The sequence below is a fragment of the Staurois parvus genome, unplaced genomic scaffold (genome assembly GCF_062004578.1).
Source record: "Staurois parvus isolate SC_StPar_1 unplaced genomic scaffold, SC_StPar_1.0 ptg000496l, whole genome shotgun sequence".
NCBI lineage: Eukaryota > Metazoa > Chordata > Amphibia > Anura > Ranidae > Staurois > Staurois parvus.
Window position 1 is genome coordinate 839,478 of NW_028318292.1, and position 17,155 is coordinate 856,632.

Sequence of the window (17,155 nt, forward strand, 5' to 3'; positions counted from 1 at the left end):
TCATTACATCTAATAGAGGACAGGAGGTATGAGGGTCCCGATCATTACATCTAATAGAGGACAGGAGGTATGAGGGTCCCGATCATTACATCTAACAGAGGACAGGAGGTATGAGGGTCCCGATCATTACATCTAATAGAGGACAGGAGGTATGAGGGTCCCGATCATTACATCTAACAGAGGACAGGAGGTATGAGGGTCCTCGTCATTACATCTGATAGAGGACAGGAGGTATGAGGGTCCTCGTCATTACATCTGATAGAGGACAGGAGGTATGAGGGTCCCGATCATTACATCTAATAGAGGACAGGAGGTATGAGGGTCCCGATCATTACATCTGATAGAGGACAGGAGGTATGAGGGTCCTGATCATTACATCTAATAGAGGACAGGAGGTATGAGGGTCCCGATCATTACATCTAATAGAGGACAGGAGGTATGAGGGTCCTCGTCATTACATCTAATAGAGGACAGGAGGTATGAGGGTCCTCGTCATTACATCTGATAGAGGACAGGAGGTATGAGGGTCCCGATCATTACATCTAATAGAGGACAGGAGGTATGAGGGTCCCGATCATTACATCTGATAGAGAACAGGAGGTATGAGGGTCCCGATCATTACATCTAATAGAGGACAGGAGGTATGAGGGTCCTGATCATTACATCTAATAGAGGACAGGAGGTATGAGGGTCCCGATCATTACATCTAATAGAGGACAGGAGGTATGAGGGTCCCGATCATTACATCTGATAGAGGACAGGAGGTATGGGGGTCCCGATCATTACATCTGATAGAGGACAGGAGGTATGGGGGTCCCGATCATTACATCTTACACCTTATAGGTTTCAGGTTGCACTTATTTCTAATCTAAGGAGATGCAGTTTGTTGTTTGTTTCCTGTGTGAAGTTTTGTTTTTCGTTATACGTTTCCTCTTTCGCTGGTTCATATTCTTCATGTGGGGACAAAGCAGAGAACACAACCTTTGAAAACCTAATAAAAAGTAAATGTTTAGGTGACATGCTTTGTGTAGAGAAGGAAATGAAAGGGGTAACATAACAGAACGCATTTTTAGAAATACACTGAATGACTCATTGTACAAACGTTCCATCACGGGAATACATTGTGATTTTGTACATTTGTATTTCCCTTATTATTACGTTGAACCAAGATATTGTAGGACTAAAACATGACAGAATTATTTGTTTAATAAGGTAAATCAGATATTTTGTATGTAAATATTGTGGTAATTGTCTATCCGGCCAGCAGGTGGGGCCTTGGTTCCCCATTCACATTTTCCAGGCTCTGCTTTGGGTCTATGATGTCAAAAGTCCATTGTTTAGAATAGCTACTAACTAAACAATAACTAAACTGTCCATCAATAACTGAAGGAGTAAGAGCTGTAACTCCTCCCCTTCTAATGCTGCAACCCCTCCCTTTTCAAAGCAGTGATCATCCCGCCATATGGCCCCCATCTGAAGTTTTAAACAAAGACACAAAAAACTGTGTTTTACCTTTAAATAACCTATAATGCTTTGGTAATTCTATTTCATGCCCTAATTATGTATATATATAATGCCAAACATATTGGGCCAGCCCTCCCAATCATGTGGTTCAGGTATTCCAATCCCCTCCAAATCATGTGATTCAGGTGTTCCAATCCCCTCCATGGACACAGGTGTATACAATCAGCCCCTAGGCATGCAGACGGCTTCTACAAACATTGGTGAAAGAATGGGTCGCTCTCAGGAGCTCAGTGACTCCAAGCGTGGTCCCGTGATAGGTGGCCACCTAGGCAATAAGTCCATCCGTGACATTTCCTGGCTACTAAATATTCCACGCTCAACTGTTAGTGGGATTATAACAAAGTGGAAGCAACTGGGAACAACAGCCACTCAGCCACCAAGTGGTAGGCCACGTCACATGACAGGGCGGGGTCAGCGCATGCTGAAGCGCACAGTGCGCAGAAGTCGCCAACTGTCTGCAGAGTCAATAGCTAAAGACCTCCAAACTTGGTGTGGCCTTCACATGAGCCCAACAACAGTGCGTAGAGAGCTTCATGGAAAGCCGAGCAGCTGCATCCAAGCCTCCAAGTGCAATGCAAAGCATCGGATGCAGTGGTGTAAAGCACGCCGCCACTGGACTCTAGAGCAGTGGGGACATGTTCTCTGGAGTGATCAATCACTCCTCTCCGTCTGGTGATTTGATGGACATGTCTGGGTTTTGCGGTTGCCAGGAGAATGATACTTGCCTGACTGCATTGTGCCAAGTGTAAAGTTTGGTGGAGGGGGGATTATGGTGTGGGGTTGTGTTTCAGGGGTTGGGCTTGGCCCCCTAGTTCCAGTGAAGGGATGACATTTTGGACAATTTCATGCTCCCAACTTTGTGGAAAGAGTTTGGGGATGGCCCCTTCCTTTGCCAACATGACTGCACACCAGTGCACAAAGCAAGGTCCATAAAGACATGGAGGAGCCAGTTTGGGGTGGAGGAACTTGACTGGCCTGCACAGAGTCCTGACCTCAACCCCATAGAACACCTTTGGGATGAATTAGAGTGGAGACTGCGAGCCAGGCCTCCTCCCCCAACATCAGTGCCTGACCTGACAAATGTGCTTCTGGAAGAATGGTCCAACCTTCCCATAGACACCCTCCTAAACCTTGTGGACGGCCTTCCCAGAAGAGTTGAAGCTGGCCAACTCAATATTGAACCCTACGGACTGAGACTGGGAGGCCATCAAAGTTCATGTGCATGAAAAGGCCGGCGGCCCGATACTTCTGGCAATATAGTGTATATATCACTGGAATCGGAAATGGTGGTTGTACAGCCAATACCCTGATGAAAGGGCGCGCATGGACTCATCTCATCCTGCACATGCTCAGAAACGCGTCGCATTTTGTTGATGTCAGACGCCACATGTGCTGATCCAGGACATCTTGGAGACTCTGCCAGGCTCCACCATCCATGCTGCATATGCACGGCACCATCTGCTGGCAGACACCTTGGAGATTCCACCAGCCTTACCATCCATGTTGCACATGCACAGCACCACCTGCTGGCGGACTCAATCGATCTCCTCTCTGGATCAGACACACAACAACATCTGGCTACAGACGTCTCACCCTCTCACCCATGAACCTGTTTTTATATTCTAAGATGTGAGTTACTACTTATCTTTTTATTAAATACCTTCACAGTACACACTTAGAGGCGCCATGTTTCTTTGTTTTCCCTTCTGCAGAGTTATGCTTCACTCCTACACAGCTTGCCCTTAGTGCCTACTGGACTACCTTCACCCCTTCACCACTGCCCATTTGGAACTCATCAAACATACATGGACTGCCACACCATGTGCCTGTTATCCCTTTTGTTTTCACACGGGGTGGACCTGTTTAGCGGATCCGTTTGCTCCGCGGGTTCTCTCCGCTGATCTCTGCTGAGCAAGCGGATGACAGGTCTGTGTGCAGCAAAACAGACACAGAGCAGCTCGCTCTCCTCAATGGGCGGTCAGATGAAAACAGTCGATTTCCATCCGACCCGATCCAACAGACAGAAGAGGAATTGGATCCCCATCCGTTCCTTTAGTGGATCGGATCGGATGTCGGCGGGTGTAAATGGACACGTCTGTTTACACCCTCCACTCCATAGAGGAGAATGGAGGTTCCGATCGGGTCCAACGGAAAAACGGGTTTGGAAAGTTCATGTGAAAGAGGCCTTTGTGTGTGTTTCTGGACTGTCTGTGAGGTTAATTACTTGATTCATTTTGATTGTCTTTAAAAATATAAAATAAACCATTTTTATAATTGCTTTCAGGAGCTACAGATGGAACTGACAAGTCTTGGCACATCTATGTTGGAGCAACCATTGGTGTCCTCCTCTTGGTGGTCTTGTCCGCCATTGTATATTATATGTACACCAAAAAAGGTGGGTACTACCAGTGACTGGAGTCTTCTCAGGACGACAATTTCATATGATGGTAGGAATTTGTATCTGCCCAATCATACATCATTGTGGATTTATTGGGGGTGGGGGGGGTCTGTATTCTTTATAGTATATAGAGGATATAACAGCTTCTTAGGTTCCATGTCTTCTGTTTACAGACACGTAGGGTCATTGTAGATATATGGGGGGGGGGTCTGTATTCTAAATAGTATATACAGGACATAACAGCTTCTCATGTTCCCTGCCTATTGTATCCAGAGAGGTAGATGGTCACAGTGGGGTCATTGTATACAAATGAGGGGGTGTCTGTATTCTATATAGTATATATACTGTAGGGTATAGCAGCTCCTCATGTCTTCAATGTATGGACAGGTGGATGGTCACAGAGGGGCCATTGTACATATATGAGGGGGTCTGCAGGGGTGTATTTACCACAAGGCAAACGAGGCATTTGCCTAGGGTGGCATTTTTCACGGGGGCAGCACCGTCTCCCGGAAGAAGGGGTAGAAGAAGTGACACATGCGGCATGGGGACCGGGTGGGATCCTAGAGAGGCTGCGGGCTTCTTGATGGTGTATGTAGAGCCTGACTCTTGTTCCTGGGGATGACTAGAGCTGTGAAGGTCTCTCTCTCGCTGATGGAGGGGATGATATTGGAAGGCTCTCTTGGGTGGCGGGGGGGGGACAGGGGTGTTGTTGGTCAATGTCAGGCTCCCTATCTGTGGGGTGGTGTTATTGGTTGGTGTCAGGCTCTCTGGGGGGGGGGGGGGCGATTTTTGTGTTGCCTAGGGCAGCACAAAACCTATATACCCTACTGGGGGTCTGTATTCTATGTAATATATAGGAGATGCAGCGGATATTCATATTCTTTAACACTGTGCCTTCCTCTCTTCGCAGCGTCCTCCTGCGCCCATGATGTGTAAGTTCTTCCTTTCTTCCTATATTATGTATATTAGAACCTATGCTCTTGTGTAATTCCCCAGATTCCACCCAAAACGGACACTTTGGACCAGAATCTCTCCACCAGGGTTTCTTGGAATTTTAGGGTTCCTCCAGAGTTTGCTAGGGGTTCCTTGAGCTCTGGCTGATGGACCTCCTGGTACCTGCATAGTTCTGGGGCCAATGCCACTGGACACAATCAGAAGCATGGCACCAATATTCCTTTTAGCTGTCAGTAAGGCTGACCATACAGGTTACAATCTGAATTTAGCATCTTCATACAATCAGTTTTAGATTTATCAAAACTATTCAACATGGGGACCTGCCTAATCTATCCAATCAATCGTTTATCCAACCAAGGAGATCCTTGCACTATGTGCTTGCCAGTAGATTTAAATGAGATTATAAAGATTGTAGGGTGTATGGCAATTCTAAGGGTGCCATTCTGACCAACAAGATAAGGGGCATTCTTCCCACTGACCACCAATGTAAGGGGCATTCTTCCCACTGACCCCCAATGTAAGGGGCATTCTTCCCACTGACCACCAATGTAAGGGGCATTCTTCCCACTGACCCCCAATGTAAGGGGAAATTCTTCCCACTGACCCCCAATGTAAGGGGCATTCTTCCCACTGACCACCAATGTAAGGGACATTCTTCCCACTGACCACCAATGTAAGGGACATTCTTCCCACTGATCACCAATGTAAGGGACATTCTTCCCACTGACCCCTAATGTAAGGGACATTCTTCCCACTGACCACCAATGTAAGGGACATTCTTCCCACTGACCACCAATGTAAGGGGCATTCTTCCCACTGACCCCCAATGTAAGGGACATTCTTCCCACTGACCCCCAATGTAAGGGGCATTCTTCCCACTGACCACCAATGTAAGGGACATTCTTCCCACTGACCCAATGTAAGGGATATTCTTCCCTCTGACCCCCAATGTAAGGGGCATTCTTCCCACTGACCACCAATGTAAGGGGCATTCTTCCCACTGACCACCAATGTAAGGGGCATTCTTCCCACTGACCACCAATGTAAGGGACATTCTTCCCACTGACCCCCAATGTAAGGGACATTCTTCCCACTGACCCCCAATGTAAGGGACATTCTTTCCACTGACCCCCAATGTAAGGGACATTCTTTCCAGTGACCACTTTGAGGTAAAGTTTGGGGTTCCTTTGAGATAAAAAGGTTGATAAAAGCTGTTTTAAAGACTCTAATGTACACAAAACCTGACCTCCATACCTGTGACTCAGGTTAATAATGCCTCATATTGTATTGCAGCGGTCCGATCGTCTACACCGACTTCATGGCACAAAGTAAGAAATTATTTCTATTAATATTATTATTATATATGAGAAACGTGTACTGTTCATGAATGGAGACATTCTGGGCTGGGTGCTGTAGTACATATCTCATCCAGCAACATTTATTCCATAACTCTTAGACTCTTAGACTTCCCAACTACAGATAAAAAATGATTGGATGATGAAAGTCGGCAAAGCTTCTGCTCATTTACTAAGCTCTGGAGCAACTGCACCTGCAAAGTGTCTATTGGCCCTTAGTAAATCAAGCCAAATGTCATCGACATTCGAATTCTCTGAAGGAAGATGGTTATAATGTTCTGTGATCTGACATTCCATTTCCCAGCTCCATATATGCAGCTATGTCATAAATACGTCTTAATTCAACTATTCCTATAGATGATTCCACCATATCTTCCTTTTCTGTACTAGGACCCGCAGATGCAGCTCACGCCAGATCCACACCACCAGAGGAGCCGGTAAGACTTCTTGCTGTATGGAACCCTCAGTGTTGGTTGGTATTAGTAGCACCATTATGGTCTCACAGATGTTGGATGACATATTGAAGTAATGAAGCCTCAATGTGGGTTGGTATTAGTATCACCCTTGTTGGATGCCATGTTGCAGTATTGAAGCTCCATACTGGTTTTGTATGATCGTCCCGGTCAGGATCTCAAATATGTTGGATGCCATGTTGCTGCATTAAACCCTCAGCATTGATCCTTGTTGGTATTATCCTGGCCAGGTTCTCAAAGATGTTGGATGCCATGTTGTGGTATTGAAGCCTCAGTGTTGGTTGTATTCTCGTCATGGCCAGTATCTCCCATATGTTGGATGCCATGCTGTGGTATTGAAACCTAAGTGTTGGTTGTATTCTGATCATGGCCAGTATCACACATGTTGGATGCCATGCTGTGGTATTGAAGCCTCAGTGTTGGTTGTATATTCTCATCATGGCCAGTATCTCACATATGTTGGATGCCATGTTGTGGTATTGAAGCCTCAGTGTTGGTTGTATATTCTCATCATGGCCAGTATCTCACATATGTTGGATGCCATGTTGTGGTATTGAAGCCTACGTGTTGGTTGTATTCTCATCATGGCCAGTATCTCACATATGTTGGATGCCATGTTGTGGTATTGAAGCCTCAGTGTTGGTTGGATTGTCATCATGGCCACTATCTCACATATGTTGGTTGCCATGTTGTGGTATTGAAGCCTCAGTGTTGGTTGTATTCTCACCATGTCCAGTATCTCACATATGTTGGATACAATGTTGTGGTATTGAAGCCTAGTGTTGGTTGTAATCTCATCATGGCCAGTATCTCACATATGTTGGATGCCATGTTGTGGTATTGAAGTCTAAGTGTTGGTTGTAATCTCATCATGGCCAGTATCTCACATATGTTGGATGCCATGTTGTTGTATGGAAACCTCAGTGTTGGTTGTATTCTCATCATGGCCAGTATTTCACATATGTTGGATGCCATGCTGTGGTACTGAAGCCTATGTGTTGGTTGTAATCTCATCATGGCCAGTATCTCACATATGTTGGATGCCATGTTGTGGTATTGAAGTCTAAGTGTTGGTTTTATTCTCATCATGCCCAGTATCTCACATATGTTGGATGCCATGTTGTGGTATTGAAGTCTAAGTGTTGGTTGTAATCTCATCATGGCCAGTATCTCACATATGTTGGATGCCATGTTGTGGTATTGAAGCCTACGTGTTGGCTGGATTCTCATCATGGCCAGTATTTCACATATGTTGGATGCCATGTTGTGGTATTGAAGCCTTCATGTTGGTTGTAATCTCATCATGGCCAGTATCTCACATATGTTGGATGCCATGTTGTGGTATTGAAGCCTACGTGTTGGCTGGATTCTCATCATGGCCAGTATTTCACATATGTTGGATGCCATGTTGTGGTATTGAAGCCTTCATGTTGGTTGTATTCTCATCATGGCCAGTATCTCACATATGTTGGATGCCATGTTGTGGTATTGAAGCCTACGTGTTGGTTGTATTCTCATCATGGCCAGTATTTCACATATGTTGGATGCCATGTTGTGGTATTGAAGCCTTCATGTTGGTTGTATTCTCATCATGGCCAGTATCTCACATATGTTGGATGCCATGTTGTGGTATTGAAGCCTTCATGTTGGTTGTATTCTCATCATGGCCAGTATCTCACATATGTTGGATGCCATGTTGTTGAATTAAAATTTCATGGTTGGTATTCTCATGGTCAGGATCTCAAAGATGTTGGAAGCCATCTTGCTGTGGGTAATACAAGGTCAGGCCTGGCCACCATCCTGCTTGACGTCTCCCTGTCTGTTGGTCCCTACCGCACTGCACTGCCTGCTCTCCACGTATGCCCTGGGTGCATTCTGGGAGTTTAGGAGATGATACATCTGAAGTCAAGCAGAGGGCAGAAGAGGGCTATCATTTGGTGCCATTTAGTGCTATAGACGAGGGTGAGCGAGAAGATGGGTGAGTAACCAACAGACACATGACATTCCTTCAACATTAGGCCCCGGGGCCACTGGTGTATTTAGGTTTTGTGCTGCCCTAGGCGACACAAAAATCGGACATCCCGGCAGAGAGAGCCTGACACCCACCAACACCAAACACCACCCCCCCCTCCCGCGGAGACAGCCTGACATCAACCAACACCAAACACCCCCCCTCCCACGGAGGCAGCCTGACAGCAACCAACACCAAACACCCCCCACGGAGACAGCCTGACAGCAACCAACACCAAGCACCCCCCACGGAGAGAGCCTGACAGCAACCAACACCAAACACCCCCCATGGAGAGAGCCTGACAACAACCAACACCCCCTTCTCCCACGGAGAGAGCCTGACAGTGACCAACAACACCCCATCCCCCACCGGAGAGAGCCTTCCACTGACACCCCCCCACCTCCCCCTCCATGGGACAGAGAGAAAGACACTCACCTTCACAGCTCTGGACTTCCCTGGGAACGACAATCGGGCTCTCCATACACCATCAAGCAGCCCGCAGCCTCTCTTGGATCTCACCTAGTCCCCATGCCGAATATGTCCCTTCTTCTGGGGGAGAAGTGCTGCCCCCTAAAAAATGCCACCCCAGGCACATGCCTTGTTTGCCTTGTGGTAAATACACCCCTGCCGGGGGCCACAGCAATACTGCAAGGTGGTGGGATGGTGTTTAGTTATTTGCCAAAACTGAAGAGTGCAAAAACTGGTGCAGCTCTGCATGGAAACCAATCAGCTTCCAGGTGTTAGCTGAAGTTCGAAGCGGATGGTTACCATACACAGCTGCACCAGATTTTGCACCCCCCCCCCCCCCCCCCCATAGTGTCCAGTCAGTGTAATGCCGGCCAGTGACAGGTCAAAAATCGGCCGATTTTTGCACTGTTAGTCATTTTATCGGTCATGTTGGAAAATTTCCCCTTGAATCTTTCCTACAAACTGGAAGTCCAGTCCGCTATTATATTTTATATGAAAAAGTCTTGTGGTTGCAACAAATGTATCCATTTGTATCCAAATAAAACATAATGTTTTTATTTGGATACAAATGGATACATTTGTTGCAACCGCAAGAATATAATAGCTAGGACTGGACTTCCAGTTCGTAGGAAGGATTCAGGGGGGAAAAAAAATACAACCCTGTACGTTTTGCTGTCACATTGGTGGCGGCATCCATGGCGGCAACCAAGGGCGGACTGACAACTCATGGGGCCCCCGGGCAATAGGGGATCATGGGGCCCCTGTGTCCTTGCCCAAACTAAAAAAAGCCTATGAAAAAAGGTACCAGGGGCATCTCATGGGGCCCCCTACTGACCCAGGGCCCTCGGGTAGTGCCCAAGTTTCCAAATAGTCAGTCCGCCCCTGGCGGCAACGACCGATTTTTCGTTTATCGGCCGATAAATGACCCGTCTATGGCCTACTTAGTTCTTCTGTGTCCTGTCATCACCAATCATTGTGTCTGGTCGGTGTCAATGTGAGTCGTTGTGTCCCGTCAATGTTGGTCATCCACAATGTGTATCTTTATCGAGTTCTCCGGAGGGTATCCTCTCCGATCAATCAGATTCCAACTGTCATTCCTCCAGTGGCAGGCAGGAGATAAAAGGAAACATATGATTGGTTATTGAAGATTTCTAAATGTAATCTGTGACTGATGAGAAGAGTGATGGGAATATCGAGTCCCTCCATCCTGTGACGCCATTTTGTCGCCTCTTTCTTACTTTTAGCGCCCGAACAATTGCCTGTACAGTATGGAGAACCAGCACTATACAGACTTCCAGCACAAAGACATCCGGAGGACCCCGGCTTCCCCGTGTTATCAGGAGATGAATCTATACAGTGTCATACCATAGAGGAAGATCTGACACCACAGACGTGATACCATTCTTCTGTGCAGCGGATATCGCCTCTAAACAGACTGATAATTCACCAGAAAATATAAACTTGTAGGACGGGTCCATTTTATATCATATGGCCGGTAATATATATTGATAGATCTATGGTCATACCTGGGGGATCGGTGAGAGGAGCTGGCTGTCACTCTGTATGACATGCATTTCAAATAAACTGATTTTCTGTATATCTGCAAGAAATTTGCTTCTCGAGATTCTCTGGGAAAGAGGTCATAGCAGGGGTGACAGACACGTACAATGCTGTTCAATCAGAGGGTGTCATCACTGTTCAGCAGGGGGAATGCAGGTCCGGCACCTCCAGCACTGAATGGATTTAATGGAAAGGGGTGCTGGGCTGTGCCGGAGGATCTATCATTGCTGGTTGCTGGGTGGGTCTATTGTCACTGAAGGGGGTCTGTTTTTGTGTGGTGGCCTAATGTTTCTGGGAAGGTCTGCTGTTGCTTGTGGGGGATCTATTGTTAATGGGGGTCAGTTGTTGCTGCAAAGGATCTACTGTTGAGGGAGGGGTCTATTGTTGCTGGCTGTAGGAGAGTCTATTGATGCTGGCTGCTGGGAAGTTTGTTGTTGCTGGGGATCTATTTTGCTTTAGGGGGTCCATTGTTGATGGAGGAATCTGTTGTTGCTGCTGGGGATCTATTGTTGCTGGGGTGATATTTTGTTTAGGGGGTCCATTGTTGCTGGAGGAGTCTGTTGTTGCTGAGGGGGTCTTTTGCTGCTGGGGTGGTATTTTGTTTTAGGGGGTCCATTGTTGCTTGAGGAAACTGCTGTTGCTGCTGGGGATCTATTGTTGCTGGGGTGGTATTTTGTTTTATGGGATCCATTGTTGCTGGAGGAATCTGTTGTTGCTGAGGGGGGTCTTTTGTTGCTGGGGTGGTACTTTGTTTTATGGGATCCATTGTTGCTGGAGGAATCTGTTGTTGCTGAGGGGGGTCTTTTGTTGCTGGGGTGCTATTTTGTTTTAGGGGGTCCATTGTTGCTGCATGAATCTGTTGTTGCTGCTGGGGGATTTTGTGAGAAAAAATCCCTGCTGTTCAGAGTCTGCAATTCCACCACATTCTATGACCACCCCCTCCCCCCCAATGTTCACTGGGCCATAAAGAAGCATTTACACCACCGATAAGGTGACATCAACTCCCTCTTGGTACCAAATAACTCCCAATCTCCCAGAGCCTGAAACATGTTAGAGTGACAACATTGTACAGTACATCCTTGTTGGACTTGGCTGTGGGAAGTACATAGAGATACAGACATCGGGTTCATATATTAGTAACATTTTAAATGTACTCAATGGTTCCTAATAAATTGATGATGTTGAAAACGACTGAAATCCTTCCAATAATGTACATCAATACTCAATCGTACATAAAGCATTTCCAATATTTGCCTCCAGTCATACTCACTTTCATTTTTATTACAGGTATTTATATGGTGCCCACAATTTACACAGCACTGTACATATATTGTACATTCACATCAGTCCCCGCCCCCGAGGAGCTTACAGACTAAGGCCCCCATTCAACATGCATACACACATTAGGACCAATTTACAGATGAACCAATTAACCTATCACCATGTCTTTGAAGTGTGGAAGGAAACCGGAGTACCCAGAGGGAACCCATGCAAGCACAATAAGAACATGCGAACTCCATGCAGATAGTGTCCCAGCTGGGAATTAAACTGCGCTGGGTATGCTTTGGTTGGTAGCAAAATGATACAATTACTCCTGTGCATGGGTGTGATGGATGGAATGACCTATGAACCCACATCCAGGGATATTGAGGCCTTGCTGTCCTCCTAGGACCGGGGAAGTCCAGCAATACTGCAAAAGATCAAAGAAAAGAGAAAGGGCGCACCAGCCTAGAGCACTATCCCCGCAGGCAGGCCTGGACTGGCCATAGGGCACACCGGCCATTTGCCTGGTGGGCCGGGGCCACCGGGAGAGGAGGGGAGGCCGGGTGGCACATAGAGAAACCGGACCGTGCATTTCTCAATTCCTCTATGTGCCACCCGGCCGTCCCTTCTAGCCATCTCCTGCATGCCATGGGCTCCTGTATGCTCTCCCCACGGCCACGTGCCCCCTCCCCCATCTAATGCAGGCTGTGGGGGCTCTGTCAGTGTATTCTGCCCCCAGTGCTCACAATTCCCCGCCCACCACAGACGGGAGAGGAGAGATAGCTGGTTCTGCCCCTCCTCCTCCTGTGTCTGCCCCGCCCACACTCCCCGCCAGCCTTGTCAGTCTATTTTCTATCTTTCTTTCCCTTCTTCTTTCTTTCCCTTCTTTCTTCCTTTTCCTCTTTCCTACTTTCCCTCTTTCTTTCCCTCTTTCCTTCTTTCCCTTCTTCCTCCTTTAACTCTTTCCTTCTTTCCCTTCTTTCTTCTTTCCCTCTTTCCCTCCTTCTTTCTTTTCCTCTTTCTTCCCCTCCTTCCTTCTTTCCCTCCTTCCTTCTTTCCCTTCTTCCTTCTTTCCCTATTTCTTTCCCTCCTTCTTTCTTTCCTTCTTTTCCCCTTTCCTTCTTTCCCTCCTTCCTTCTTTCCCTCTTTCCTTCTTTCCCTCCTTCCTTCTTTCCCTCTTTCCTTCTTTCCCTTCTTCCTACTTTCCCTATTTCTTTCCCTCCTTCTTTCTTTCCTTCTTTTCCCTCCTTCCTTCTTTCCCTCCTTCCTTCTTTCCCTCCTTCCTTCTTTCCCTCATTTCTTCTTTCCCTTCTTCCTTCTTTCCCTATTTCTTTCCCTCCTTCTTTCTTTCCTTCTTTCCCTCTTTCCCTCCTCCCTTTCTTTCTTTCTTTCTTTCTTTCTTTCTTTCTTTCTTTCTTTCTTTCTTTTTCTCCCTTTCATTTCTCTCTCTCTCTCTCTCTCTCTCTCTCTCTCTTTCTCTCTCTCTTTCTTTCTTCCTTTCTTTTTCTCCCTTTCATTTTTTTTTCTTTCTTTCTACACTAGTGGTGGAACTACCAGGGTTGCAAAGGTCGCTCTTGCGAACGGGCCCTGGCCTTCCACCACTAGGCTCCGAGGAAAGGGACCCCAGGCTCAGGGCTGCTCAGTCCAAAATGCCCGTGCCTATTTTCTGTCCCAGTTCGGGCCTGGCTGTAGAAGTGTCTCAATGGGAGGATTTCACTTCACTTCCTGTTCTGGTGACACGCTGTGTGTTTAGGGTGGAGCTGAAATGGCTAACCTCCCCAGTAGCGGCATGGGAACCGGTAAAGACCTGATAGTGGTTGCCAATGTATGCGGTATAGGGGGTCGTAGTTGTGGCCTCTGATGTCACCATAAAGCTGCCATATAATATTCCTTATACACTATATTGCCAAAAGTATTGGCCCCGCCCTCCATATCATGTGATTCAGGTGTTCCAATCCCCTCCCAATCATGTGCTTCAGGTGCTCCAATCCCCTCCATGGACACATGTGTATACAATCAAGCCCCTAGGCAGGCAGACGGCTTCTACAAACATTGGTGAAAGAATGGGTCGCTCTCAGGAGCTCAGTGACTCCAAGCGTGGTCCCGTGATAGGTGGCCACCTAGGCAATAAGTCCATCCGTGACATTTCCTGGCTACTAAATATTCCACGCTCCACTGTTAGTGGGATTATAACAAAGTGGAAGCAACTGGGAACAACAGCAACTCAGCCACCAAGTGGTAGGCCACGTCACATGACAGGGCGGGGTCAGTGCATGCTGAAGTGCACAGTGCGCAGAAGTCACCATCTGTCTGCAGAGTCAATAGCTAAAGACCTCCAAACTTGGTGTGGCCTTCAGATGAGCCCAACAACAGTGCGCAGAGAGCTCCATGGAATGGGTTTCCATGGCCGAGCAGCTGCATCCAAGCCTTCCATCACCAAGTGCAATGCAAAGCGTTGGATACCGTGGTGTAAAGCACGCTGCCACTGGACTCTAGAGCAGTGGAGACGTGTTCTCTGGAGGGACCAATCACGCTTCTCTGTCTGGCAATCCGATGGACATGTCTGGGTTTGGTGGTTGCTAAGAGAACGGTACTTGCCTGACTGCATTGTGCCAAGTGTAAAGTTTGGTGGAGGGGGTATTATGGTGGGGGGCAGGGTTGTTTTTTCAGGGGTTAGGCTTGGCCCCCTAGTTCCAGTGAACGGAACTCTTAAGGCGACATTTTGGACAATTTCATGCTCCCAACTTTGTGGGAAGAGTTTGGGGATGGCCCCTTCCTGTTCCAACATGACTGCGCACCAGTGCACAAAGCAAGGTCCATAAAGACATGGAGGAGCCAGTTTGGGGTGGAGGAACTTGACTGGCCTGCACAGAGTCCTGACCTCAACCCCATAGAACACCTTTGGGATGAATTAGAGCAGAGACTGCGAGCCAGGCCTCCTCCCCCGACATCAGTGCCTGACCTGACAAATGTGCTTCTGGAAGAATGGTCCAACCTTCCCATAGACACCCTCCTAAACCTTGTGGACGGCCTTCCCAGAAGAGTTGAAGCTGTTATAGCTGCAAAGGGCGGGGCCAACTCAATATTGAACCCTACGGACTAAGACTGGGGGGCCATTAAAGGTCATGTGGGTGGAAAGGGCGGGGCCAACTCAATATTGAACCTTACGGACTAAGACTGGAGGGCCATTAAAGGTCATGTGTGTGGAAAGGGCGGGGCCAACTCAATACTGAACCCTACGGACTAAGACTGGGAGGCCATTAAAGGTCATGTGTGTGGAAAGGGCGGGGCCAACTCCATATTGAACCCTACGGACTAAGACTGGGGGGCTGTAAAAGGTCATGTATTCCCATCCGGCCCAACTCAATATTGAACCCTATGGACTAAGACTTGGAGGCCATTAAAGGTCATGTGTGTGGAAAGGCCAGCGGCCCAATACTTGAAGTGCTACAGAAGACTGTCAGAGACTGAAGACTTTGGAGAAGACGGTCAGTGACCACAAACATACTACGAGGGGGGGGGGGCTGTAGACTGCAGTCACGTGGCAGGAAATGGTGACGTTGTCTGAGACTGCTAGAGATGACTGCTGGAGTGCTGGTACATATAATCAATACTCCTACTACTCAGTGCTGGGGCCCCAGGGCCACACTGCAACCAGCAAAAGGCCTCATGTGGCCCCTGGGCTTTGGTTTGGGCATCAGAGTTGGAAACTCCAAGAAAAAGAAAAGGTTGGAGTCATGCTGAAATCAGCTGTGATACGTAGATTGCTACACGTGGAACTAGACGCAGTGTGATGTCGCGGCTTCCAGGAGACGGAGAGATACAGAACAGATCCAATCATTCCGGATATTCAAAAAGGTTGATGTCACCAGATGTGTCGGCCCAACGAATCCACGAATAGAAAGAATGAAGACCAAGGAAGAGAGGTAGAGGAAGTACATATCATACCCAGCACAGTGTACACAGCACACACCATACCCAGCACAGTGTACACACCACACACCATACCCAGCACAGTGTACACGGCACATACCATACCCAGCACAGTGTACACGGCACATACCATACCCAGCACAGTGCACACTGCACACACCATACCCAGCACAGTGCACACGGCATACACCATACCCAGCACAGTGTACACACCATACCCAGCACAGTGCACACGGCACACACCATACCCAGCACAGTGTACACGGCACACACCATACCCAGCACAGTGCACACGGCACACACCATACCCAGCACAGTGTACACGGCACATACCATACCCAGCACATACCATATCCAGCACAGTGTACACGGTACACACAATACCCAGCACAGCGTACACGGCACACACAATACCCAGCATAGTGTACACACCACATACCATACCCAGCACAGTGTACACGGCACACACCATACCCAGCACAGTGTACACGGCACACACCATACCCAGCACAGTGTACACGGCACACACCATACCCAGCACAGTGTACACACCACACACCATACCCAGCACAGTGTACACACCACACACCATACCCAGCACAGTGTACATGGCACACACCATACCCAGCACAGTGTACATGGCACACACCATACCCAGCACAGTGTACACACCACACACCATACCCAGCACAGTGTACATGGCACACACCATACCCAGCACAGTGTACACACCACACACCATACCCAGCACAGTGTACACGGCACACACCATACCCAGCACAGTGTACACACCACACACCACACCCGGCACAGTGTACACACCATACCCAGCACAGTGTACACAGCACATACCATAACATTGTGATATGTATAATGTCCACTTTGCCAGGTATGATATGTGCTGAGTCCATTGTGCTGGGTATGGTGCGTACTACTATGAGCACTGTGCTGGGTATTGGTGTGTACTGCTATGAGCACTGTGCTGGGTATGGTGGGTCCTGCTATGAGCACTGTGCTGGGTATAGTGGGTCCTGCTATGAGCACTGTGCTGGGTATGGTGGGTCCTGCTATGAGCACTGTGCTGGGTATGGTGGGTCCTGCTATGAGCACTGTGCTGGGTATGGTGGGTCCTGCTATGAGCACTGTGCTGGGTATGGTGGGTCCTGCTATGAGCACTGTGCTGGGTATGGTGGGTCCTGCTATGAGCACTGTGCTG

The 17,155-nt window shown here is 47.9% G+C and overlaps 1 protein-coding gene across 1 annotated transcript in view; it reads left to right on the forward strand.

Moving 5' to 3' along the window:
- The window catches only part of LOC149452121 (uncharacterized), a 30,190-nt gene extending 18,259 nt beyond the window's left edge, over positions 1–11,931 (forward strand). Inside the window, exons 3-7 of the mRNA XM_089689751.1 lie at positions 3,809–3,919; positions 4,833–4,854; positions 6,170–6,204; positions 6,622–6,668; positions 10,428–11,931. Coding sequence (XP_089545877.1) covers positions 3,809–3,919; positions 4,833–4,854; positions 6,170–6,204; positions 6,622–6,668; positions 10,428–10,553 — 341 coding nt within the window. The 3' untranslated portion in view covers positions 10,554–11,931. The remainder of the gene's footprint in view (positions 1–3,808; positions 3,920–4,832; positions 4,855–6,169; positions 6,205–6,621; positions 6,669–10,427) is intronic.
- Positions 11,932–17,155: the final 5,224 nt, after the last annotated feature.